A 27,264-nucleotide genomic window follows, 5' to 3' on the forward strand; every position below is an offset into this window, starting at 1 on the left:
GGTCTGGGTTAACAGCTCTAGAGCGCAGCCCCACTCAGGTGGCTGCACACCCCCACTCTGAAAGATGCTGACCAAGTAAACCCCCTAATGAACAGGGGAATGGGCTGACCTCAGATCCAGCAAACCACGCACATCCTTGATGCGTAGGCAATGACCTTGACATGGCCACACGTGGAGCCAGAAAGGCAACTGACAACCCTCCCATGTGAGTCAGCCACCACTCAGCAACTCCAGGCCCCTCACGCAGCCACTTGGAAAGGAGATTAGAAGGAAGTCCGCAGCCAGCCCCTGCCAACCATCTGCCTCAGATGGACAGCACGGTTCACAGGGCCCTGGGCGCCTGAAAGAAGCCTCCCACCTTTCCCTGTGACCACGGTAAGCTGCAGCTGGGCTCCTGCTCTAACGGGCCTCACTGTAGGAACTAGGCGTTTCTCTTTTGGACAGTAGCCTGCCTGGGAGTAATTACCGCCCTAGCAGGGGCCCCTTTAAAAGCCAGATGGTAGGACTAAGCAACTCGAATGTTTGTAACTTATTAAACCCCCATTCAGAGGCCAGTTCACAAATCCAGCTAAGAGAGTATCCTATGAAGGATGGAGAATGTGGTCCAGCCAGCGGGGAGAGGCTAAAACAGTCTCCCCACAGGTGCCGGGTTTCTCAGGAAAGAATCACCTCCCAGCTTCTTGGGAAAGCTGTTCATCCTCAGTGCAGACTCATCTCATCAGCTACCTGACACTTTCAGATGCCATTACAGACCACTCTCACCCACCAGCGTCCACACGCGTGTGGATAACGAAAATCACTCACAAGAGTTAGAGCTCCCGTTTTGGGGGTTCTTATCGTGTGCCAGGCAATGGGCTTTACACGCATTATTAGCTCATTGCATCCTGACAATATAGTACCCGGGACATAGGTGGTGGTATTATTATTATTATTATTTCTTTTTAGAGAGTCTGGAATCTATAGGCAGCACAAATCCTCCTCCGCAGTCCCTGGGACGGGAAGCAAGACGCCACCTCTGAGGCTCATGGTTCGTGGACCCCTACCCAGGAGCTCGAGGTAACCACTGCGCCTCAGGGAGAGGCGTCCCGAGGTAAAGCTCTGGATGGGAGGCAAGCCTGTTGTCTGAGCTGGAGCTCAGTGATCACATGAAAGTTATTATCCGACCTCTTCCTTAAAGAGCCAGGGGATTTTCAAGTCCCCAAAGCAATCGGGCTGCTCTGCTATGATTCGCCCCAAACGGGCTCTGTGGGGCCAGGGCTGGCACGCCAGCGAGGAACTGGCAGGAGCAGCCTTGCGTTTATCCCATCCCAGAGGGCAACACAAGGACTGCTCCTTCACCTGGGAGGCAGGGCCCATGGTGGAAACGACATCACTGGGTGTTCAAAGCCAGAGCCAGTCCTGCAACCCTAGCCGGCCCCTTCCTGGTAGGCGACCTTGGGAAAATCCCTCCCACTTTCTCAGCCCCATTTTTCTCACCCACAAGCAGAACTAATGCTAGTTAGTTACCTTACAGGGTTATAATGAAAACCAAGAATATTTTTTTTCAAGCCAGTGTATTTTGAATACTTTTATCCATGTTAAATGCTTTATAGAGATTCACTGGCTACATCCTGACACGTTCCTAGAGGTATTATTATCCCAGCTTTACAAATGAGAAAACTGAGTCCAGGGAGATAAAGTGACACAGCCAGCACGTGACACTGCCTGATAATGACATGACAGTGCTGGCACACAGTAGGTATGAGAAATGGCTGCTCTTGTTATTATTGTTGTTATTATAAGTTTCCCCCCCAAATAACACTTTCTTGCTGAAGCACAGCGTTAGTCACACATTCTTATTTAAATAATTTTATTTAAAGTTGAGCTAGGCCCATGCTCTCATGTGGTGATGACACACACGCAACCATCTTGGCCACAGGTCCCCTTTCCTGCCCCTCGCAGACACTCCTGAGCGAGCCTTCACTTAAGCTAAGCCTTCTTCCTTGCAGAGCCCAGTTGCAACCACACTGTACAAACACTTCTGCAGCCACACTAAATCAACGGTGCTGGCACGCAAGATACACATTTGCTGTCCTTGGGAATGGAAAGAGCACTGAACTTGGAGGCAGAGGGACATGGACAGAGTCCCTGCCAGCATAAAATCAAAGCCGCCTTACTACCCGAGGTATTCTGACTCCTATGTCCAGCTGTGCTTGTTCAGCTGTAATGCGCGGATGTGAGAGCACATGGCCTCGGAGACCCCTGCGTTCAATTACAGGTGGCTGCCAACTAAGAACCTGCGTTGGGGCAAGTTGTTTAATCTCACTGAGTCTCAGGTTTTTCATCCATAAAATGGGGATGGTGACAATCAGAACCTCCTCTTGGGGCTGCAATGAGGACAGGACAAGATGATTCAGAAAGCACCTGGATGGGACTAGGGTGGCCATAAGTGGTCAGTAATTGCCGTTGTGCTGTTGTTATTATGTAGATTTCAGAAACATCACACTATGCTGTGCTCTTCTGCCGGTTTGCTGGAGAACCATTTTGCAAGGGGAGGCCCCCAGCAAGTTCTGTAAGAGCCACTGGGGTTGTCCAGAGGAGAGGGTGTGAGGGGAGAAGTGGGAACAGGACTTCAGCGACTAAGCACTGGACCAGCCCAAGTTCCAGTCCCAGCTAATCCACCTACTAGCTGTGTGACCTTGGGCATGTTACTTAACCTCTCTGGGCCTCAGTTGCCCACCTCTAAAATGAGGATGATGCTAGTGCCTCATTGCTGGGAGAACTAAATGACTCACTAAGCACCCAGGTTGGTACAGAGGGAGCACTCCCCACATGCTGGTGATCACTGTTATTACTGTCAATTAGAAATAACTAGAAAACTGCTCTGCCTTAACTTACCTCCTTCTATTATCATTATCACTGCCCTCATGCTGTGGTACCTTCTGCCATTTTCACCATGCTTTTACTTAAACACATTCTGATCAGCCGTAAGAATCCTCTAGATTCCAAGTCCAAAAGCAGAGTATATGGAAACCTTGGGTGCGTATCGCTACTGTGATGACAGAGGAACTGTGGAGGGCTGAGTGCCTGGCCGCCAAGGGCTGTCAGACTGTTTGTTTTTCCATCACACAAGTTCAGGGTGATAGGTTCTCATGACTAACAAGAGGTTCTGGGGCAGATTCCCCACTCCAGCACCACTACTTCCTTGCTGTGTGACCTTGAGTAAGTGATGACCTCTCTGAGCTTCGGTTTGCTCATCTTTCAGTGAAGGATAGTATGATGTCTGCCGCAGGGATTGCTTAGGGATTCGTTAAGGTGGGACACGAAAAGCACTCAGCAGGATGCCCAGCGTAGAGTTATCACTGGGTGAATGCTCGCTGTCACCATGTCTCTCACCAGTGCTTAGCCAGTACATCATCTGGGCCTCAGCAGTCTTCACTGCCTCTGTCTCCCACTCCCACCGTCCCCATTCAACACAATTATCACGCAGAGTACACAGAGGACCACAAATTCAGGAGCTGCATCTCACACACCTCACTCTGTTCCCCGATCGCCAGCTCCCGGTGCCTGCGAGGCTCCACCCACAAGAAGGACCCACACAGCTGGGTTGCCAGGGCAGGGACATGGCCAACCCTCTCTGCCATCCAGCCAGCAAGGCTGTCTCCAAACCCCACTCTAGGAAGACGAGAAAACAGGCACACCCAGGAGACATTTTCTCATTTCTCCTACGCGTGTTTTCTCTCTGACTGCAGAAGAAAGAACATTATAGGTATTAAATTGCAATAGTGAAGAATGTTAATAACGCGACCTCTAAAATACATGTTTACTACATTTTTATGCTTCTAGTTTTGAGGAAGCCCATCGCAAGATTCTGAAGTGGCAACAACTTAGTCACAATCTTATAAATCAGAGCTGTCAGGCTTTGAACTGAGAAAGGAAGCAATTTTCTAAGAAACGGATGGTTGGGTCATAAAAGGAACAGAATGAACAAGAAGGGTCCCCAGAACATTGTGTGTACAACAGGCCAGATGCAAAAAGGTCTGGAAGGACATGCCACCTGCTGAGAGTCTTCACATCCCAGAGCTGGACAGGGGCAGGGGAAGAAGGTCTGTCACTACCGCACAAGGCAGGGCCTGATTGGACTTTTCTACAAATAGCAAGTACTACGTTTACAATTAGAAAAAGAGGATTGATATTTTTTAAAAACATATCTATTATACTTGGCCAGGTTGGTACCTGCCAGGGTTCTCCACTGTAAACTTAATAATTTTCTCTTGATAATTACAAAATATATTGGTAGAGATACTTTGAAACTATGCAAAAAAAAAAAATGCTGTTTCCGCTTAAACTTCTGTCCACTCTTTAGCACCCACGGGTGCATTTTCCTCCTCGCAATTATTACTGTAATGTAATGTTACAGGGTGATGTTCTCTTCCCTTGTTCCTTCTACACTGTTTCATGGGAAATTTTCCTTAAGGAACAGTTGTCCCTCCCCGCCCCCATTTATTTATTTATTCAGTTCTTTGTGTAACTACATGAGTTTGGACGCATAGATAGTCACCGTATTCCCCTTTGGGCACCGGGAGCTGTCCAGGTGAGCACTGCACACAGTGGATACGCTGACTTGCGTGTTGATTGATTTGGTAGCACATCTTTCCTTTCTGGTACCCCAGGCTCGTCTTGTACCTTCCCAGCTCTAGACATGGCATCAACCACTCCTACAAATAGCCCTGGTCCCTTTTATCTGGAAAATAGTCTTTAGAAACTAAGATGTTAGCGTTAAGCGTACCTATTTTTACTGGGGTGTCCCTGCCTGCAGCTCTTCTCAGTGGATAGAGCGAGGAACTAGATGTCTGTATACTAACTCGTGCATATACACACCCCTGTTTAGGTCTGTATCTGCGTGCACATTCATATATAGTTTTTTCTATTTTGGTAAATGAATCCATATTGCTACTTCTCACCACTGGCAGAAATGAAATGGGCCTCCCACCCTGGGATGACCTCAGGGTGAGGTTGTGGGGCCAAGGTAGGATCTGGGACAACCACACTGGGCTTCAGAAACTTGGCGAGTTTTAAGAAGACTAAATATCCTTGGTTTCCTCTCTCTGCATTCTTTTGCTATTTGGTCAAATTAGGGTATCAAGGAGATAGTAGAGCAAAGCATATGGCCTTTGAGAGTCCTGAAAGGCAAGGGCCCAATCCTGTGTGATCCTGAGCAAGTTACCGCACCTCTCTGAGCCTGAACTGCTTCTATCAATGGCCACCACAGGGTTACTGGGAGGAATAAATAAGAGTGTTATCTAAAGTGTTTAGCACAGTGCCTGATTCATAATAACTGATCAACAAATAGCAACTGTTATCATTATTATTTTTAAATGCTAGTCAATCTTGGTTGTCCTTAAAAGAACAAACAAGATTTTATGGTCTATTCTTTAGTGGGGTTTGAAGCTGGGGGGGTGGGGTGGGGGGCAGGTGCAAAGGAATAAGAGAGACCTAAAGATAAGTGCTGAAGGGGGAGTGAGCCCCTACTGGGAGGGTGGAGGTGTTCCTCATCCCACCTGGCCACCCCTGGAGAAAATGCTGGGTAGTGCCTGAGCCCACTCTAAGGAGCCTCTCCACCTAGCAGTTGACTTGTCCCTCCCCTGGGCCCACCCCTGACCCTCGGAAGCTAAGTGAGCGCTGGAAGCCAGGCAGAAGGCAGCACTTTAACCCTGGGGAAGTTCTGCACAGCAGCAAGGAGCCCTATTGACAAATAAAGCCTGTTCTTGGCTCCACCACCCACACAGCCAAGCCCCTTTATTCCATTTCAATATGCCTAATTCTACTGAAAATGCATTGGCAATAAACGGAATTAATCAGCCCTAGATGCCCAAGAGAGTGTAGGCAGGTATTTGCATATCCCAAGACCGTGGAGAGGAAAGTAAAATAGGGGCAGGGAATATAAAGGGCTTTCTTGTGATGGGCACCGAAGATGGAAAAGACTTTACTGAAGGCAGGCATTTTATGAGCAAATAAAGCTTTCGATTGCCTGCAACTGAGAAGCAACTAAAGTGACTGGAAAACTTCTATATAACATGTTTCCTCTGCTTTGTTTCGAAATGGAAGTTGCTTTATTGCTGCTGTTTCCATGATTATAAAAGTAATACTCGCTCCATGCAGACACTGCATAAGGACATAAAGAACAGTGAAAATCATCCATAATCTCATCACGTCAAGATCACCACTGCTGACATTTCGGTATGAGTCAGTATAAATGTATCTCTGTGCATATGTTCCCGTACATGTACAATATGAATGAAATCCTGTTAGACTGGTGATTTTGCATCATGTGCTTCCCACTTAATAACAGAGCATGGACATCCTTGAGATATGCACATCTCAGGCCAGAACCTAGCATGTCCTTTCTATCGCACACTCCCTCCCCCTTTCGCTTAACATGGATTCAATACGAACGTATCCATCACCCGCAAAGTATAGAACCTGTTCATGTGTTTCCTGTCACCGAAGACATGGCTTATGTCATCACACAACATCCTTTCTATGAGGGACCAGATGAAAACTGCTCTCAGGCCTCAGGGAGAGGAATAACCAGGCTTCTCATGCACAGTTGGTTTGTTTTCATCTTACAAATATCTCACCTGCTTCCCTCTTTGCGTTGGCTGCCAGGAAGCTCAGAGCCAAATCTGTGTCCTGCTGGTAGCTGGGTTTGCAGCCCACATAGCAAGTGTTCTGGAAGATTCTCATTCCAGCTTTATCTCTTTCCCTCTGCCCCCATTTTCATTCCTCCCAATTTTCTCACTCATAAAAAGAAAATCTTTAGTCTGTGCTTAGAAAGTGACTTCAATCTGTTTTTGTGATTTTGGTGGAAAATAAATGGAACTAAAACTGCATACAGGCTAGATGCAATGTGGTATGCTGGACTGGACTGTATGCTGGAACAGAGAAAGGGTTGTAGTGCGAAAACCATGTGAACGCTGAACAAAGTCTGTAGTTGGTTTACTAGTATTCTACCAATGTTAGCTTCTCAGACTTGACACAGGTACCCTGCGTATATAAGATGTTAACATTAGGGGAAGCTAGATGAAGGAAAAAGGAAAACTATCTTTGCAACTTTTCAGTAAATGTAAAATTATTCCAAAGTAACAAATTTATTAAACACAATCTGCATACATAATAATACTATGATACTATGAGATTGTTTTCTCTTGGAGTCCCAACAAGGTACCATCTTCACCAGCTGAGAGCACAGCCAGTGCCCAGACCCAGGGCATTTCACAACCAACTAGATTCAACCAACCATTGTGGAACATCTACCGCCTGCCTGATTACGACAGATCTAGAACAAGAACCCTGATTCCTGGATGGGAATCGTGGCTTTACTTCTGTGCAAGTCTCTGAGTCTCAGATACTGTGCCTGTAAAATGGATTTACAAAAGGATGCATTTCACAGGGATGTTGGGAGGTTTAAAGTACTTGAGGAAAAAACACTGTCTCAGTCAGTCCCAGCTGTATAACAAAGCACCCCAGATTGAGTGGCTTATAAACAACAGACATTTATTTCTCCCAGTTCTGGAGGATGGCTGTCTGAGACCAGGGTGCCAGCATGGTCGGGTTCTGGCGAGAACCCTCTTCCAGGTTGCGGACTGCCAACTTCTCCTTCTCACATAGTGGAAAGAAGACAAGGGAGCGCTCTGGGGTTCCCTTTATAAGGACGCTAATCTCATTATGAGGCTCCACCCTCCCAAAGGCCCCACCTCCAAATGCCATCACAATGGGGATTAGGTTTCAACATATGAATTTGTGGTGGGGACACAAATGTTCAGTCCAGTAATTCAGACACTCAGTAAATACCTTTGTCATTAATGTTATTGTTAGTTCATTTCTCCTTTTATCTTTTCAATAATCCTCAGAAAGACATGTCATTTATTATGATTGCCTGGGAAAAGGACAGGAAGCTCACAGAGGCGAAGGGACTCTCCAAGGTCACACAGCTATTAAAGCAAAAGCAGCAAGCTGGGATTTGAACCCAATCTTCCCAACTCCAAACCCAGAGCTCTTCCCACTACAGCATTTGTCCTCCTAGGACCTGACAGATGCCCCACCTTTCTCCCACTCCAGCCCATCCGCCATAACATGGCTTGGGCCGCGGGGGCGGGGGAGGGGGGATCCCCTGAACACCACTCTGATCTGCCAGGACCTTTTCTTCTCGTCTGCGTAGAGGATCAGGTTTCCCCACATTAGTGGGGTATTCAAGGCCTTTTGTTACAGAAGACAGTCTCATCTGGTCCATCATCCCCCCGCCTCATGTGTAGACTAGTCACCCATCTACTCACCCACGGTCCAACCACATGGTTCCTCCAGTGACATCCTTTCTCCCCCAGTCCCTTTCCCCATCAGCCTCTCTCATCCTGCAAGTCCTGGCTGAAATGCCACCTGTGCCCGTGGTCACTGCTCCAAATCACTGCTGCCTTGGCGTCCCTGGCATCAGGAGTTAGCCCAAACACATGCTGCCATTTACTTAGGTGACCTTTGTCCTGGGTCCAGTGTCCTCGTGGGCAGTCTCTGTCTTACGCCCCATAATCTCCCCCCAAAGCTCTGAGCGAGTTCCCGGTCCTCCTAGCAGGGCGGTGCAGTGTAGCAGTCAAGGCCACGGACTTTGGAATTAAGAGAGCCTGGGCTCAAATCCTGCTCTGCACCCATCGACTGCATGACCTTGGGCAAGTCTGTTTAACCGCTCCATGCCTCAGTTTCCCCAACTGGGAAATGTGGGTAAGAACAGCCTACCCCACAGGGTAGCATGAAGTTTCCATGAAATGACACGTGTGACGTCAACTACGCATGTTGGGCAGTTAGCCCTCTTTAAACGTGAGCTAATAATATTATGTCAATAATTGCTGGTTGCCCTGGACGGAATGCCAGTCCCGAAACTGCCCCAGTGCAACCCCAAGGCAGCTTTCTCTCCTCTTCCCTCTCCATGCACTGACTGTAATAAACCCTGAAGTCAGGCTCATCGCAATCCATCGCAGTGTTTGCAAAACAGTAGCCACGAAGAACTCGGGCTGGCTGCTGCCCAGCACCACGTGAGAGGCCACCCTGATCTGAGGACAGCTAGGAGAACTCAGGGCATGGGAGGTGGGGGCAGGGCTCCTGCTGCTGCTCTGAGCTGTGAGTTAGAGGCATGCAGCCAGGAGAGGGCTCCCAGCCGGGACCAGCCCAAAGGTGGGTGCTGACTGCTCTGCGGGAAGTCTGACGAAAAGCAGCCGCAAAGAGCTCCACACACAGGTCGTCCCCTCCCTCACTCCATGCATACAGCCTGGCGCCAGCCCCGTCTCCTCTCACCTTGAGCCCGCTGCTTTCGGCTTCAGAGCCTGGGTCCACGCCAGTGATGTAAATGCCTAGGCCGTACTCTGCTCCCCCGCGGATCGTGAGGCCCAAGGACCGGCCATCCCCCAGCACCAGGTTCACCTGCAGGAGGGACAGGAGATACCATTCGAAGGCCTGAAGGGCACCATGAACTTTCGGGCCAGCAGGCTGTACAGCCCCTTCCAAACCCCGAAGGGCACAGTGATTCAGGCCTGCAAGATGCCCTGGAACGTTCTGGTTTCGGCCCCAGCTCGGCCTCTGACGTGCCGAGTGACCTTGGGGAAGTCCTCTCCCTCCCTGGGCCACAGTTACAAGAGCAGTAAAAGGAAGATGCTGAAGGCGATGACCTTTAGAGACCTCCTATGCGAACATCTGGACTGCCTCAACACTTCAGGTGTCACATGTTCTTCACACCATGGGTGTCACAGACTCTTTCTACCTCCACTGGCTGCCCTTGACCATGCCCTTCAGTCAGCGAGTACCTGCTCAGGGTCTGGGGTCTCCACCCAGGCTCCCTCACCTTCCATCCTCCCTCTTTGGGATCAAGGCTGAGTCCAGGCTTGGGGGCGCCTCAACCCGCCATCTCAGGGGTCTCCTGCCTTCGCAGGGGCTTTCCACCTCTTTGGACAGCTCGTGCCTTTCCAGTATCTCCTGCTCTGCCATCCATCCTGACGTACTATGGCAGTGTTACTGCAGCAGCCCTTCATTCTATAAACACAGGGAGCACCTGCTAAGTACAGACCCAGTGCCGGGCCAGGGGACCCGCAGATGACCCAGACACAGTCCTGCTCGAGAGGATCTCAGTCTAGAGGGGCAGCGAGACCAGTAAACAGTGTGATCAAAGCATGGTGGGGCGGCTCGGGGGCTGTGTGGGCAAAAAGAAGGGGCAATGGTCCTGACTGGGGGTGTGAGTGGGTCAGGGTGGCTTCCTGGAGAAAGTGACGACTCATGACATCGAAGGGTGAGCCGGCGTCACCACGCAGGGGCAGGAGGGGCTCTCCAGGGACACAGGACGGCACGTGTCATTGCTTTGCAGTGGGGGAGCATGCTTTGGTGCAAGTGAGTGGAGGTGAGTCACTGTGGCCAGAGCTGGGACCGCAGGGGGGAGTGGGGAGGCTGGGGACAGATGTGGGACGTGCAGGAGACAGGCAGGTCAAGTGTGCCTTGGGTATGAGAGAGGAATTTATGGATAAGGAGGAAAGGGGCCAGAGCAGCTGGAACCTGCCCTCCAAGGGCAGAAACCATCCTGCAACAAGTGAAGACCCAGGGATGGGTAAGGGACCTAAAGAGAGCCCAGTGTGCCCTCGGGCATCAGGGAAGAGCACATGTCAGGGAATTAGGGAAGGGGTACAACCTGCTTCCCAGTTCCCACACGTCATTCACCTAAGAGTAACCACGGCTCTATGCCAGCCACCGGGAAAAGCCTTCTATATATAGGTAGTATCTCACTTCATTCTTCGACTACCTTGGGGGTCAGGGTGGACGTGGTCAAGGCCAAACTGCCCACTGAAGGGGCTCTGCTGTGCGACTTTGGGCAAGTTATTTAACTAACCTCTCTGTGCCTCAGCCTCCTAGCCTATAAAATGAGGATGGCAATATTGTTTGCCTTATAACGTTACTGTGGAGAGGATCAAATTAAGAGACAAACATAGGCGAGTGTCTGGCTCTCAGTAAACCCTCCATAGATGTTAGCCACTGTTAGTCCCCTATTGCACAGGACAAAACCAGACAAGGCTACACGGCCACAGCTGACTCCTAGCGACTGGCAGACCATCGCTGGGAGAGAGCCCAAGAGACAGTGAGTCGACGGGGTTTGTTCCTAAGACTGCAGTCTCTGTGGCATGTCAGGGAGGCCCATCCCCAGTGGGCCAGGGCCAGGAGGTGCTGCCCAATGAGGTGGCCCCAGGCGCATAAGCCCAGAGCCGGCTCCCAGTTTGCTCCTCAGACAGAACATTAGAAAGGAGAGCACCCGGGAGGCCCCTGAGAGCTGTCACCCAGAAGCGTCAGAGATGCAGATGTTCTCCGGACACCAGCAGGCTCTGAAGACGCTTTAGGTTGGACTTAGGAACAACTGCCTGGCCCTGTGATCTGCCCCTCTCTGCCCCAATACAGTGCCAGCTGCAGGGCTGGAGTAGGTTTGAGGTGACCTGGGTCTGAGGCCCACCCAGGTCCCTCATGACGTGCAGGTCTGTGTAGCTGGGAGGTGACAGTGTGCTGGTCACATGTGCAGGCTCTGCAGCCAGACTGTCGAGGTCTAATCTTGACAATAACACTTCGCCTCTCGGGGCTTCAGTTTTCTCAGGAGGAAAACATCACGCCCACCTCACTGGGTTGTGCAGGATGAATGGGTCCACTCATTGGAGCCTTTAGAATCGCGCCTGGCGTAGCAGAGGCACTCAGAAAACGTGGGCTGTTGTTATCATCTTCCAAGGGGCCCTCTCGGGCAAGCCTTCTGACTAAGCGTGAGCAGGTGCATCGTGGAAAGAAGGACAAGGCCTTCCTTGTGGAGATAATGAATGTGGGCTACTTCATAGGCTAGGCCAGGCCACACACGTGTGAGCAGTCGATGGTATTCCACCCAAACACTAACAAAGGCCCAAGGCAGAGCCAGGCCTTGTGCTGGGCCAGGTTCAGAGGAGAATCTGACCAGGTCCTCAGAGGAGCCCCAGGGGTGGAGTGCTGACTGCTGACGGCTCACAGCTGAGTCCCTCCGGGGACCTGCCACACATACACATACACACTGCCCACCCGCCCCAGAGCAGCTTCCATCCAACAACTAGGTGAGGGAGAGAGCCCGACCCCTGCCTCAGGACAAGTCTGCAGGGCCACCCCAGTTCCAGAGCACCGTGCGCCTGGCCGAGGCTTCTGCCCTGAGGGCACTGCAGCCCACTCCTCCCTCTGCTCAGTCAGTCCTGTGTGCCTCACGGCTTTATCAGTGTTGATCCCAGGGCACTATTGCTGCTGTTATAAATGACTACAAACGTACGGGCTTCAGATAACACAGATCTATTATTAATATCTTAGAGTTCTGGCGATCAGAAATCCGGTGTGAGTTGACAGGGTTGCATTCCTTCTGGAAGCTCTTGGGGAGAACCTGTTTCCTTGCCTTTTCCAGCTTCTAGAGGCTGCCTGCATTCTTCGGCTCATGGCCCCATTCTCCAGCTTCAAGCCACCAGCATAGCATGCTCCCAGCATCATATAGCCTTTTTCTGACTCTGATACTCCCACCTTCTTCTTCTAAGGACGTTTGTGATCACTGGGCCCACCTGGGTTATCCAGGAGAAACTCCCTGTCTCAAGACCTTTAATTTAATCACATCTGCAAAGTCCCTTTTGCCATGGAAGGTGACATCTTCACAGGCTCCAGGAACTGGGAGGTGGATGTTGCTGGGAAGTCATTCTTTTAACACAGGCACTTTCCTAGAAACCTCCTCCAGGGAAATCTTGGCCTCAGAGTCCATTCCTGGGAGCCTGACCTCAGGCAGAGCCTTCCAGAAATATGACCTTAGAGTCCTGAAGGCTGAGGGGTCAGCCAGGGCAAGGGGAGGGCAACATCACATGCAAAAGCTCAGAACCTGGACAGAGCACAGTCCCCTGGGGTTACTGAAGGGTTCTGTTCGGATGGAGCGCAGCAGGGAGGCAAGGGGATGGACAAGATTGCCTTGTGGGCTGTCAGTCAGGCCAGGAAGCCTGGGCTTTCAACAGGGGACACAGAGGCTCAGGTTGGGGTTTTAGGAAGACTACTAGGAGGGGGAACAGCGGAGGGGGCCTCTTTCCGGAGATCCTTCAGGAGAGGGTGTGCACCTTAAGACAGCAGTGGGGTGGGGGAGGCAGGGCTCAGACCTGGGGGAGCTCAGTGGGGCTGGCTGAGGACAGAGTGGGCAGCTCCCACTTGGAGCTCCTGCTGTGCCTGACAGGACAGACTCCGACCTTCCATGCGGTGCCTTCAGGGCCTGGACAAGCCCGACTCCAGCCCTGCTCACTGGGTCCTTCCTGGAGTCACTCCTTCTGCCCCTCGTGACCACACCCACCTGGTCCCTCCAGCTCCAGGAGAAAAGATTCTGGGGGAAAGATCCCAGAGGAGCCCAGGAACACACAGATGGCAGCAGTTGTCAGCTCTGAACACAAGGGATGAAAACAAACCTCCTGCCTCCCCATCATCTCCCCATAAATCCTTTACTTGGGAATAAAACAGAGTCTTTATCACAGAACTGTAATAACAGTCTCATCAGCCACACGATAATCTGCCTCAATCACTTGCTGGAAATTCAACCAGTGTTAGGGAGGAAACAAAATTCACCAATGGGAAAGCACCCTAAGCTGTGAGCAGCACCCTGGCACCCTAAAGGGAATACCACGCCCACTAATAATATGCATGTAATAATAATAATCACTCACTGAATTGGTCACGAAGTGTGTTTCCTAAACCCCAGGCGCTGTGCTCAGTGCTTCACATGCATGACCTCATTTGAACCTCTTTTCTCCTCTTCTACAGTTTCTCTTATTATCCCCAATTTCCCAATGAGACAGCTGAGGCTGGAGGGCCAGCACACCACACTGACTCCCACAGCCCTCGTTCAAATCCTCCTTCTGCCCTTTATTCCTGGGCAACCATGGGGCAAGGCCCATTCATTGCTCCTCTGATCTTCAGTTTCCCCATCCATGAAATGAGAATTGCACAACCGACCAGGAGCAGGCACTGCCATCCACCTTCTTGCCTTACTGAGGACCCTCATCCTGCCCACAAAGCAACGTGAGCAGCCGATGATGTTGATAAGCATATTGGGACAAAAAGACACGATAGGTGCCTGGCACCTCGATGACATTCAGTAAATGCTGGTTGTCCCTGGAATTAATTGCTACGTCCTAAGCACTGCTCCGTGCTTATGCACTTGATTATTAATCCTTGAAACAGCCCCGCATGGCTGCTGTGACCTTCTCCAAATTGTGGAGAGGGAAGCTGAAGTGACTCACTCAAGGTTAAGTGATTTGTCCAAGGTCACACAGTCAGGAAGTTCTACAACCAGGTGCGATATTGTGATTTATAATAAGAAATAAATATATTCGGTCTTCATCCCCACTCCTGGCACTGAGCTCCTGAAATCCTTGTAAATTCCTAAGTAACAAGAGCACGAGGAGTATCTTTTATGCTAATGAGGTGACTCTGGGTGGGCTCCTGGATGGCTCTTGCATGGGGGCTGACCACCAGAAAGATTAAGCCAGGATTAGAAGCTTGAATTTTCAGCCCCACCTCCATTTTTCAGAGTGGAGAGAGGAGCTGGAAATGGAATTAATTGAGCATGTCTGCATGAAGCAGCCGCCATAGAATCCCAACAGTGTGGGGTTTGGACAACTTTCGGGTTGGTGAACAAGTGGAGGTATGGGGAGAGTGGCACACCCAGAGAGGGCATGGAAGCTCTGTGCCCCTTTCCACACACCTTGCCCTACACATCTCTTCCACCTGGATGCTCATCTGTATCCATTACCATATCCTTCTATAATAAACTGGTAAATACTCAGTAAACTGTTTTCCCAAGTTCTGTGAGCAGCTCTAGCAAATTAACTGAACCTGAGGAGGGGTCATGGGAACTTATCAGTTATATCTCTAACTTCGTAAAGAACAGTGTATAATACATGGGTCTGATCAAACAAGACTTAGATTCAAACCCAGCAAATGCTGACTAAGCCTCTACCATGTACCAGTCTGTTGGCAAGGTGTTTTCATTCTGATTCAGTCATTCATGTAATACATACTTACTGAGCGCCTATGCTGTGCCCAGCACTGATCCAGGCACTATATATGTACCTGTGCCCTGGTACATATATAGTGCCTGGATCAATGATTCTTACTGCCACGGAGCTTACATGGTGGTGGGGAGAGTAGACCCTACCACTGTCTCCATTTTACAGAGGATGAAATCAAGGCTCAGAGAGGTTACATAACTTATCCAAGGTCACACAGCTGGCAAGTGGCAGAGTCAGGATTTGAACCCAGGCAGCCTGGCTTCAGTGTCTTATCCTCCCTGCCACATTGACACTATCCCATTGAACCTCCCTTCCCCCCCACACAAATCTATTCCAGTTTATTACAGCTATAGAGGCTCAGGGTTAGCATAGAATGTGAAGCTGGAATAATGAGCAATTCTGCACCCTGCCCCTCTACTCCTCTGAAGATGTGACGCCGTCTTTAGTGCACACGGGTCTGAATTCCAGAGAGCTACATATGTTCTTCCCTTCTGTTCCTGCCTTCAGCATCATGGGACGGTTCTCACACTTCAGTGTGGAGAAGAGCATTACTAGAAGGGATGCAAAAACCAGAACTAGCTGGGGTAGGAGGTTCAAGGGGAATTTTGCTCTATGAGTGATTTTTATGTCACTATTGCCCTGCGAACTCATTTCCCTAGAAGGTGTGTCCCCACTAGGGCGAGGCTAGGATTTTTGAAGTTTCGCATGGGAAATCCATCTGGGAGTCTGGTCACAGCTATTTGAAATATTAGAAGATGAGACTAGGCTGCTGGACAGAAGAGAATCAGGTCCAGGGAGCCAGAACTGAGGGTTCCAGAGACATTTTCCCCATGTCCCTCTTCAACAGGGAAATGGGGGTTTCCACATTGTATCAGCAAGAGGAGGAAAGGGGGGAGGGCAGAAGCTTCAGTCTAGAGCCGTGAGTTCTGTGAAGGCCCCTGTGGTGTGGTCTAGGGGATTTCCTGACTCCTGAGGTCCCTGACTCCTGACTCCCAGGAGCAAAATTCTCTCAGCCACTGCCTTGCACGTTCCTACATAAATCACTCCAAGATTCCCAGAGGTCACCATATCTCCTCCCAACCCTCCCACCCACTCCATTCCGGTGCAGGGGCCTTCTCTCTAAGCCTTGATGATGCCACACTTGTTCCCACCTTGGGGACTTTGCATGTGCTGTCCTTGCTGCCCGGGATTTTCAGCCCTCAGAATGGCACATGGTTGCTCCTTCTTCCTCTCTCGGTCTCAGCTCAGAAGTCATCTCCTCAGAGAGGCCCTCCCTGACCACCTCATCAGCAGCAACGCCTCATTCCCCATCACTCTCTATCCCCTCTCCTGATTTTCTTGCCTTCCATCAATCTTCACCATCTTCATGATCTTGCTCACTTATGTTCATTTCCGGATTATTGTCTTTCTCTTCCCATGACCTCCAAACTTACTGGAAGCTTCCCCAGAGTAAGGCCTCCTCTCTTTTGTCCTTTTCTCTATTTCCACGTCTCATAACAGTGGCAGGCACACCACAGGCGCTCACGAAACACGGGTGACTCACCCAATGGGTCCTAGTTGCTGAATGCTCTCTGAGTCTCGGATCCCTCATCTGTAAAATGTGGATGAGGATACCTGCCACACAGGACAGCCATGAGGCCCCAGGATGATGCTGCGAGCACAGAGCCCTGCATCTGATCAGCTCTCCTCAGCGATAATCGCTAGTCTATAATCATGCCCCACTCAGGAAGGGGCTTGAGAAAAAGATAAAGCAAGTTCTCTGCCCAACCCTGGAAGGCCGGCCTTGGAAATCACTGAATGCCACAAGCAGTGCTGCTTTCTCAAGACGGCCAGAGAGCAAAGTCGCCTCGCCTCGCCCTGGCCACCTTGAAGAAGCCCAGGCTGCCCAGCGGTGCATGCCAACTGGCTACTCCACTGCCTCTCACCTGGCACAGATGCTTCTGCTACCTCTGCCTCATCCTGCGTATTGACGTTTGAACACAAAGAGCACAAAACACATTAAATAAATGTTACGGTCTTATCGACAGGAAAGGAAAGCTGAGAAAGTCTCCAGAGGCAAGGCTTTTGGCTCAAAGCCCCAAACTGTGTGGCCTCCGGGCTTTCAGTGTCAAGGTCCTAAAATACCAGAGAGTTGCTTGCAGGAATTACTTTCTTGGTCCCAGGAGCAACGAGGGGCACAATGCAAACAGTGCCCAGAGTGAAGTTTTAAAACATGAGGGGACCATCTCTCAGTCTTTTAAAAAATACTTTAAGCAACAGTCATGGTGTAGGGAGCAGAGAGCTCTGTAGGGGGCATGTATTGATGCCCCTCTCTTTGGGTACAACATCCCATGGTGCTTTGGACCACAACCCCTTCCCCACCAGCTTCTGTCTTGGGTAGTTCTGTCAATCAAAGTGTCTAGCCCTCCCCACCAGCCAATCAGGTGCTCCTCCCTGGGATACAAATCTTGAGGGGAAGAAGGCAGAGAACTGAAATGGTGGAGATCCCTTTCCTCCTGGAGGCTGCCGAGTTCCTCAGCTTCAATTCTGGAACTGCTCGTACCCTGCCAGTAAATTTCCACTTTGTGGAAGGTGACCCAGACCTGTTTCTGTTCTTTACAACCCAAGACCTGCACAGCAAAAGGCTCCCTGTAGAGCACGGAGTCCTGGCAGCTGAGTGTGGCCAAGCACCTGGGTCTGGACTGCTAAGAAGTTAAATCATCTTGAGTTTAAGAGAAGCTCTGCGCTTTCTCTCTTCCCCTTTATTCTCTTCCCCTTTCCACTTTAGGGGCTGGATGGGGACCTCGCTGGCCCAGCTGCAGCCATCAGAAGGGGGCGATCTCTTCGAGGATGGTAGTGGAGCGAATCGGGTTCCAGAATAGGATGTGGAGCAGAGCTGCCCCACCAGCCCACACTGTCCCCTCTATTCTGCTATGACAGGGAGAGATAACCGATCTTATTTAAATCACAGTCCTTGGGCTCTTTTGCTGCAGCAGCATAGCCTGCACTGTATGTAACACAGGCTGCACAGGTCAAAAAGGAAGGGCAGAGCCCAGATGGAACCAAGACCCTTGTTCCAGCCTCTGAGAAGCTTCCCTGCTCTGGATTTGGCAAGAAGAACTGGGTCTCAGGGGCCAGCCTCCCCGCCCAGCTCTCTGCCTCAGGCCGGCCTCCCAAGGCTAAGGAGGGGCAGCTCACCTTTTTCTCATCCCCGCCCTGCAGGAGGTGCAGTGTGCTCCTGCGGTCTCCCTCGCGCTGCCTCAGGGCGCTGCCGTGGGGCTGGGGCAGGCCCGAGGGTGGGGAGATGCTGCGGCCTTGAGGGTCCACCCAGGTGTAGATGTGGTTGGTGACATAGCCCCCAGGGACACGCCCCGCCGAGTACACCGATAGTACCAGCTTCTTGGAGCCCTTGAGAGCCTGGAGAGAGAGGGATACAGGGTTAGTCAGCAGGAAGGGGGCACTGAGGGATACCCTCCCATTGCCCAGAACTTGCTTCCTCTCAGGACCCACACAGAGGAGGTGGCCAGTCCCTAAATCCCTTTCTTTTTCTAGCCTTCAGTTTTGTCCTATAGAAATGAGGACATCTGTCCCATCCTTCTCCTGAAGTGGTCCAAACACAAGAAGTATGGTCTCTTTGCATACCTGTGCAGAAAAGTGCTAACAGAGCAGGCCTGAGACTGTATCCTGAGGAAGGCCTGCCTGGCTGGCACCTAGGAACTTGCATTCTATTCCCAGCATTCCCTAACTGACAAGGGTGGTTCACTGTTGCCCAGGCTATTTGTATAAACCATCTGGTTTATGCTGCATGCCTGCTTTCCTTCTGAGGATCTGGGATGTGGGTCCAGGCAGAAGGTGCCTATGTTACCAGCCCCCAGTAAAAACCTTTTTTAGGTGCTGAGTCGCTAATGAGCATCCCTGGTAGACAACATTTCATGCTTATTGTCACAATTCCGTGCTAGAGGAATGAAGCTCCTGCTGTGTGAATGCACAGGGAGAGGACTCGGAAGCTTGTGCCTCGTTTCCCGCAGACTTTGCCCCACAGACCTTTTTCCTGTGCTCATTTTGCTGTGTACCCTTTCACTGTAATAAATCTTAGCCACGAGTACAACTATATGCTGAGCCGATAAGCCCTTCTAGTGTCACAGAACCTGGGGGTGGTTTTGATGACTCTGATAAAATATAAGAGTCAAGAGAAAAAATATCTTGATAACGACAGCCTAACTTTTATAAAGGGCCTATATGTATCAGCCATTCTGCACCTGGCATGCCTTATTTCCTGAAATCCTCACAGAATTCAATCTTGTGGGGAAGGAAACCCCATTATTCAGATGAAGAAATGGAGGGCAATCCCCTGTCCACACAGCTGGTAAGGAGTTCCTTCCCCATAGCAACTAATTTTGAGTGTTGTACCACCTTTATTCTACACTTTCCAGTCTGCGGATGGACCAACCACCAGGAAAGATAAGGACAAAGCCTAAGCCCTGGGTGGAAGCTGAGATCGGCTATATTGCTTTCCCACAATGCACCTGTAGCTGAAATGAAGTGTTGTTGTGTTTTCCAGCAGACAGTCATTTAGCAACTAGGATTAATAGCACACCCTGAAACTGGGGACCGTTTGAGTAAATGATAATACCTACACACGAAAGTTCATGCTGCCATTAAAATCACATTTCAAAATCATTACAAAGAGTTTATAATGCCAAAGATATATGATCTATTTTAATGTTAACTGGGGTCAAAAGGATATAAATCATGTCTTAAAAGTATGATCTCAGTTATGTTCAAAGAAAAGTCACACAGGAAAAGAAACAAAAACCTGAGGAGTAATGTGCCAAGATGTCAGCAGTGCTTCCCTCTGGGTGGCAGGATTACGGGTGATTATTATTTTGTTCTTCCTGTTTCTCAATATTTTTCCAAATGTTCCAGAATGAGGGTATATCAGAAAACAACAATATGCCTAAAAGGGGGAGGAGAGTACTTAGCTCTCTGGTCCCTTCCAGCTTACTCAAATCCAGCACACACTCATTACTCCCCAGTACTCTCCAGAGAAAACAAGGACCAAGGACTGAGTTTTCATGGACAGTGGGGAGCCCTGGCTGGGCGGAGCCTGCCTGAGGAGGACACTCTGACATTTGAACTTCTCCTGGAGGAGGAAGAGTGAGCAGAGAAGCACTGGGTCCTTCAATTTCACAGCTAAATACCAGTCCCCAATAGGGATAATGAAAGGATGGCGGCTCTCCAAAATTCTGCTTTTAAAAAAAGATTTCTGAGAAGATGAGCAGGAAACAATTTACCATGTTTTTTTTCAGCATTCCCAGGACTCCTCTGACAGAACAGCCGGGAAAATAAAAATCTCTGTTAAGTTTGATGGGCAGGATGGAGGAAGCGGAGACCAAGCAGGTTTCTGCTGGAGCAAAGTGGGAAGTGGATCGCAGGGCACAAGTGTCATCAGCAGAAGCCTTTGAAGCCACTACGCCCTCCACACCGTCTTCCTGACCCCTCTTCCTTGCCCACTGCTCCCTCCTCCATGATGATTCCGCTGGCTGCTCAATGCTGTTCCAACTGGCCTGCCTCTTCTCTGCTTCTTCCCTTGACAGTGAGTCTGAGCTCCATCATACATTTGATGAGGGCCAACTTCATGCCAGGCCTGGAGAGAACAAAGTGGGTATATCCTCATGGCACTTACAGCCTGGTGAGACACAGGCTTCACCTGGCACACAGTTGGTCCTCAGAAAAGCAGGTTGACCTGATTGGGTGAGAAAGTAAATATGTGGCTCTGCAAGAAACCATAACATCCACAGGCACCTTACTCGTTTGATCTGGAAGGATGCACTGGAATTAAGAACAGAGGCAAGTGGAAAGAACAGACTGTAGATTAAGGCAGTAGATTTAAGTCACTTCTGTTACTTGTTAGTTGAGAGTCCTTGGGCCAGCGGCTTTCTCTCTCAAAGCAGCACACATGAAAAAAGAATAATACCCACTTCTCAGGGTCATGTGGATTAAATGAGACAAAGTGCATGGGGTCCAGAGCCTGTGCACACAGTAGGAGTTCAGCAAGTGGTAGAGCCCACTCCCCTTTCTGCCCTGGCATGTCCGCATTGAGAAGGGAAACCAGGTGTAGAAAAGCTTTGTCCAAGGAGTTAAAAAAGAAAGTGGGTGAGAGAAGGAAATGAACGAGTAGAGCATGATTTGTATTCTGTATGGCTGGCAATAGTGGAATTCTATTGGTCAGTTCTATAAATAGGAAAGCAGCAACCTTGAGAACAGAGAGGAGGTTAATGTCTTTGATGGAAACACCACAGAGGGCTGGCGCCGGAGGGGGTGTGGGAGGTCACTGAGTCTCCCATGCATTGCCTGCCCCCAATATTTTACAGAAGGGGACACGAGATGGGAAGGGACAGAGAGGGTACAGCTACGAGAGGCACAGCTAAGGACACAGGAGGCCAGCCCTGGGCCAGCCCCTTCCCCTCTGTCCCTCCGTTTCCCCATCACACGCCTGTGGGACCAGAAAATCTGATGGCTACTCAAGCTTAGACCATTCCAGAACCTCTGATATTGGCTTGTTTGGGGGTAAATGTGGGCTTTCAGTGGGTTTTGGAGAGCAAGAATATCATCATCCACTGCCACCTTCTTTATTTTTCTGGTAAAACTGTAGAAAAACAAGATTCCTGGGACAGGCTCTCAGAATATGGTCTTGGTGCCATCAGACCCTTGCTCCATCCACTGCTCTCTAATTTAACTAAAACCTGTGTATGTCATGTGAGGAAGGCGTGGAGGTGGGAGGTGGTCTAGAGGTCAGTTTCTACCTTCTTATTGCCTTCTTGTCTCCATATTTATGACAACCGCTTGCTTATTTTAAAGGGGGGCACTGACTGGAGTTCATGCCTGGAGAGAGCTGGCCGATGCATTCTCCCGATAACCCTTCCACCAGCTTTGCACACTCACTCCCAGGGTCACCTGGATCCCTGGGGCTCAGGCCACATGGGGATCCTGCGGTCCTTGCTCACTGTTAGGTGCACCGGGCCATCCATTTCTCAAAAAAACTAGGGCCTTTTCTCAGTGGAGTGAGCCTCTGTAGCAAGCAGCCTGAGGCAGCAGAACAATTAGAAAGAGTTCTGTCCCCATTGTGCCACTGGCTTGCTGGGTGACCTGGGGCTACAGCCTCCTCTCACTCGGCCTCTGTTTTGCTATCTGGTAATGAGCAGGTTGGATTCCCTGACTGCTGACGTCCTGCCCCAAGTTAAACTTCAGTGTCTTCTGGTTTGTGTCTGCATTTAGAAGAAAAGGCTTTAATGACCTGCATGGTGGTCACAGGTCAAGGTAGCGAAGGGATCAGGGGCTTTGGGAAGTGCAGGGATGGATTCTGGGAAGGTCTGAGGGCTGCGCCTGAGAGACTGTCCTGTTTCCCCGAGAGCACTCAGAACTGTGCTGCCTGGCTGGGTTGCAACCAGGTGCCTGAACCAGATCTTGAACCTGGGGGCTCTGAGGTTCCGTATCAGTTGGGAGAGGCCAAGAGGGTTTACGACAACACCAGAAGGGCCGATGGAGCATCTCAGATGTGGCCGGTTGCACAGTCCAATTCGGCACCATCATCGGCAATGAGGGACCTTCTAAGGGACCTGAGGGCTGGTGAGAGGCCCCGTTGAGGGGCCCTGCTCTTTCTAAGAAGCTGCCTATGGCTAGTAAACCACATCCAATGCCCACCTGAAAGCAACCTCACACTCTGCCTGTGCAGGTTGGTGACTCTGTCAGCCACGCCCCTGTCCCGCTGTGGCAACCAGCAGAACCAGCCAGTCTCCTGAATCAACCATTTGTCAGCTGTGTCACCTCATACAAGTTACCAAATCTTTCTGTGTCTCTCCTGCCAAATGAAGACCATAATTCCACTCTCTCTTTAGAAAGAGGAGCCCTATTAGCACATCGCCTGTCACTTAAGAATTCAGTGAGCTATGGCCAAAAAGAAAAACATCATGAGCCCTAGGGAGAGCCTACTGTGAGCAGACCGGTCAACAGAGCACTGTGTTCCCATGCTTTTTGTCACACGTTTACTGGTGAAACTTGACCTAGGGGCTCGCCTGCACCCCACCAAGTCTGATGAGAGAAATCTGCATCTGACCAGCAGCTAGCATGGCGAAGATACTATCCATCTCCAGACGACTATTCAGGCAGCGCATTATGATTGCAGAAATGTAAATTACATGTATTTGTCGTCAAATTTAACAACTTGCTACTTGGATTAATGCTCTCAGGAGGCAAATTTACTTCACTCCGCTCTTCAGGGCTGACTCGGAAACCCCCAAATCATAGACCAGGCTGACATGATTCTCTGCTTAGCAGGGGACTGAGAAACAGACTGGAGGGGGCCAGAGTGCAAGGGTACTAGAAGGTGTGTGTTTACACAGATGTGCATATATTCCTGCGTTCAAAAACATGCACCAAAGTGCAAGCACAAAGTGGACCACAGGGTTTCATGATTACCAGACTATCGTCCTGAGCGGCATGTACAAAAGAAATGCTCTGGACACATAATGGTGAGTCATCCAGCTTATTTCAGGGCCTAGACCTCAAAAGTCAAGCTTGTCTCTTCTCAGAAACAGATATACTCAAGCTGAGACTCACGTTAGTATTTAAGAAGAGAGGAAAGGATGATGCATGGCCGCTATTCCTGTCCTCACCTTGCCCAGCTGCGACTTTGGGTCCAGACTCACTGGGGCACCAATCCTGACTCTGCTGTTGACTTGCTGTGTGACAAAGGGCAAATTACTTCACCTCTCTGTCCCTGTTTCTGCATTTAAAATGCAACTGCTGTGCATTATTTACAATCACCAAGATATGGAAGCAACGTACATGTCCATTGATAGGTGAATGGATAAAGAAGCGGTACATATATACAATGGAATATTACTCAGCCATATAAAAGAATGAAACCATACCATTTGTGACAACATGGATGCATCTAGAGGGTATGATGCTAAGTGAAATCAATCAGACAGAGAAAGACAAATACCATATGAATTCACTTATATGTGGAATCAACAAAAACAAAACAAAATAAACAAACAAACTCATAGATACCAAGAACAAACTGATAGTTGCTAGATAGGAGACGGGTTGGGGAGGTGGATGAAGAAGGGACTAAGAAGTAGATTGCCAGTTATAAAAATAGTAATGGGGATTAAAGTACAGCCTAGGGAATACAGTCAATAATATTGAATTATTCATTAATATAATATAATATAATATACTATAATGACTTAATGTTGTACGTCAGCTATAATTGAAAAATAATTTTTAAAAAATGCAACTGCTATACGGACAATTAAGATTATATAAACTGCCTATATAGTACCTGGTACATAGTAGGTACTAAATGTTATGTAAATTCCTTTCCTGAGTCTGCCAGCTCCTTCTCCCAAGAACAAGCCCTAGAAATTCTCTAAATCTCTAATCTGTATGGACACAAATACATGGGCAGTTCTAGCTTTTCTCTCCCAACTTTCCTCATCTTCATACATATTCTTCTTTCCTTTAATCCACCCTTCTTCATATCTGTCCCATCTCTGACATTAAGCCCCTCTCCCACCACCTCCAGGAAGCCTTTCTGGATTGTGACTGACTATCCAAGAGCACCCAGCACACTTCTATGAATTTGATGCCATCTACGCAATAGGTTCTACATCACCTTCATACATCCTGTCTCTAAGACTATAAGACAAGTTCCTTGAAGCACATTGCCTATTCTGTTCTCATTATAAGCTCTCCCTGCTCCTTCCCATCCACTCCGTTATCCATCCATCCATCCATCCAACAAGATATTTACTGAGCTTTCTATATGCCAGGCAGCCCCCAGGAATCTGTTCAAATGGGCTGCAGAAAGAGCAATGCACTGGATTAGGGCTCAGGCATCCCATGCTTCCCCACACGCATGTGAACGTACACACCTGAGACTCACATGGAATTTAGAGAGAGATGCAGAAGAGGGAATAGTTAAGGGCTACCCCTCTGGAATCAGGCTGCAGGGGTTCCCATCCCAGCTCTGCCACCTGCCATCAGCAACCCTGGGCAAGTTACTGTGCTCCAGTTTCTCAGGCATAAGACATAATAATAATGGCATTACCTCACAGGGCGCTTGTGAGCATTAAATTTAGTTAATATACATAATGTGTTTAGGGCCTGGAACACAGGTAAGTGATACAAGGGTTAGGTGTTATTATTATTAGAGAGAACTCAGAATGAAAGTCCAACCCACCATCCATGATAACCACTGCTACATTTTGGTGTCGGTCCTTCCTGACTTGTTCCGTTCATTTTACAAATGTGTGGCTGTGCATATACAAAACTACTGTTGTCTGATGTTTCCATAAATGGACTCATACTTAAAATTGTCATTGCCATTTTTTCCAATTATAAAAACGTATTTTGAAGGTCTTTCCTCACCAGTTCAATGACATTAAGCTCACTTCTTTCCACATTACATTACATTCTCTGGCAGATATGCAACACCACTGAATTCCCACTCCCCTATTGCTGGACATTTAGGTTGTTTCCAGTTTCTTTTTCTTTCTTTTTTTTTTTTTTGCCAGCACACACAGTCAATGCTGTAATGACATGCTTTTATGTGCATCTTGGAGCACATGTGCATCTAATTCTCTGGATGGGAGAAAAGTGGAATTCCTGAAGCAGTGGGTAGTGTTTTTCAAATGCAATCATCTCTTCCTGTTGTAGTTTTTAGAACCACCTGCAGGGGGCAGCACTACACCATGTGGGGCTACAGATCTGAATTACCATCCACAGGGGCTTTCCAGTGATCTTTTCCCAAAGCAGAGATCCATCCTGCTTCATGCTTTGTTCCACAGGTTCCAGAAACGGCAAATCTTGGCTCTGTCTTCCAACTTTATCTGGGGACTAAGATATTGTAAAGCACCAAAATAAAAAGGAGTCTTAGAGTGAGGACCCCCCAAGAGTTTTTCAGTGGAAGGTATACTCATTGGAAAGCCATTCCCAAAGTTCCACCTCTTCCTAGCTATGACACTTTAGACAAGTTACTTAAGCCCTCTGGGCCTCAGTTTTCTCACCTGTTAAATGGGGCTCCTACCTGTTAAATGCGTCTACCCTTAGGGAATCATCATACAGACAAAATGAGGATTGAGGAGATAATGTACACAAAGCATCTTGCACAGGGCTTGGTGCACAGTAGGTGGCCAGCAAATGGTGGTTAATATTATTGGTAATAGTCACATTACAGTGATGACCACTTGGTTTATTCTTCCCATTACACAGATGAGGAAAAGAGACTCTCCTCACAGTAGGTGGTGAAGTATCTTATGCAAGGCCACAGAGAGGATGGTAAGAGGCAGGGCTTGGATCTGAATCTTGAACTCTCCAAACTCGTGCCTCTTTCACCAACAGTTCAGGGGGATTCAGATGACACAAGGCCAACCCTATGTCTTGGGCTCACAAGATGAACAAGGAGAGAGGGTCTGAAGGGGGCACATGGGTTTTGCAGGCTGTAAACAAGAAAGAGACCCTGGACTCCTGAACCCTGAGCTGGTGCCGGGTACAGCTACCTGGGCTGGAAAAACTCTCCTCGTTCAGCCCCACTTTGAGGGAAGACCGAAATTAGTGATGTGAACTCTGCCCCGGTGGCATATTTTAATGTCATGAGAAAGTAAAGCCCTAATTAGCCCTTTGTCTTCACAGGTCTTTTCCTCTGCACCACGTTTTTATCTGTGTTAATTACCTTTTACAGGGACCACTAACTGCAACAACTTCCCAGCCTCCTCTCCCAGTCTCTAAAATCAGTCTCTGCACAGCAGCCAGTGCATCCTTTATAAAATGCAAGTGGACCCTGTCCCTTCCCTACCCCAAACTCTCCCATTGCTTCTGATGGGAAATGCAAAATCCCCCCAGTGCATCTCAGGCCTATGTAGCTGGCCCTTCTTCCTGGCCAGCATCATTGCCTGCCCCCGTCACCTGGCTTTTCTTACAGTATCAAGTGCTCCAAGCTATTTGCACGTGCTGCTCCCTGTCCCTGAAAGAACATATCTCAACATACTTATACGAGTGATTACTTACACCTTTCTCAATAGATAGAGAAGGCAGGGAGTTCTTCTGGTTTGGACACAGATGTATCAATAAATATGAAAGATAGGAGATAGTAGGTGATTCCATATAAAATGAGAGACAATGAAGAAAT

At 49.2% G+C, this 27,264-nt stretch overlaps 1 protein-coding gene and 1 long non-coding RNA gene across 9 annotated transcripts in view; one reads left to right on the forward strand and one right to left on the reverse strand.

Annotated features, from left to right (window-relative positions):
* The window catches only part of WHRN (whirlin), an 83,769-nt gene that overhangs the window by 39,780 nt on the left and 16,725 nt on the right, over positions 1-27,264 (reverse strand). For 5 of the 8 annotated variants that reach the window (XM_074330912.1, XM_074330906.1, XM_074330908.1 and 2 more), the window contains exons 2-3: positions 18,267-18,485; positions 9,322-9,447 (exon numbers count right to left, since the gene is read on the reverse strand). The exons of 1 other annotated variant lie outside the window; for it this stretch is intronic. In XM_074330912.1, the coding sequence (XP_074187013.1) occupies positions 9,322-9,447; positions 18,267-18,485 (345 nt within the window). The remainder of the gene's footprint in view (positions 1-9,321; positions 9,448-18,266; positions 18,486-27,264) is intronic. 2 more of the 8 variants (XM_074330910.1, XM_074330909.1) reach the window with 2 other exon arrangements.
* Positions 116-5,287, forward strand: LOC141571359 (uncharacterized). Its single transcript, XR_012496117.1, has 3 exons — positions 116-375; positions 946-1,090; positions 1,989-5,287. It is a non-coding gene; the product is annotated as an uncharacterized LOC141571359 (long non-coding RNA).

This window comes from Rhinolophus sinicus, linkage group LG04 (assembly GCF_036562045.2).
Source record: "Rhinolophus sinicus isolate RSC01 linkage group LG04, ASM3656204v1, whole genome shotgun sequence".
Classification (NCBI taxonomy): Eukaryota; Metazoa; Chordata; class Mammalia; order Chiroptera; family Rhinolophidae; genus Rhinolophus; species Rhinolophus sinicus.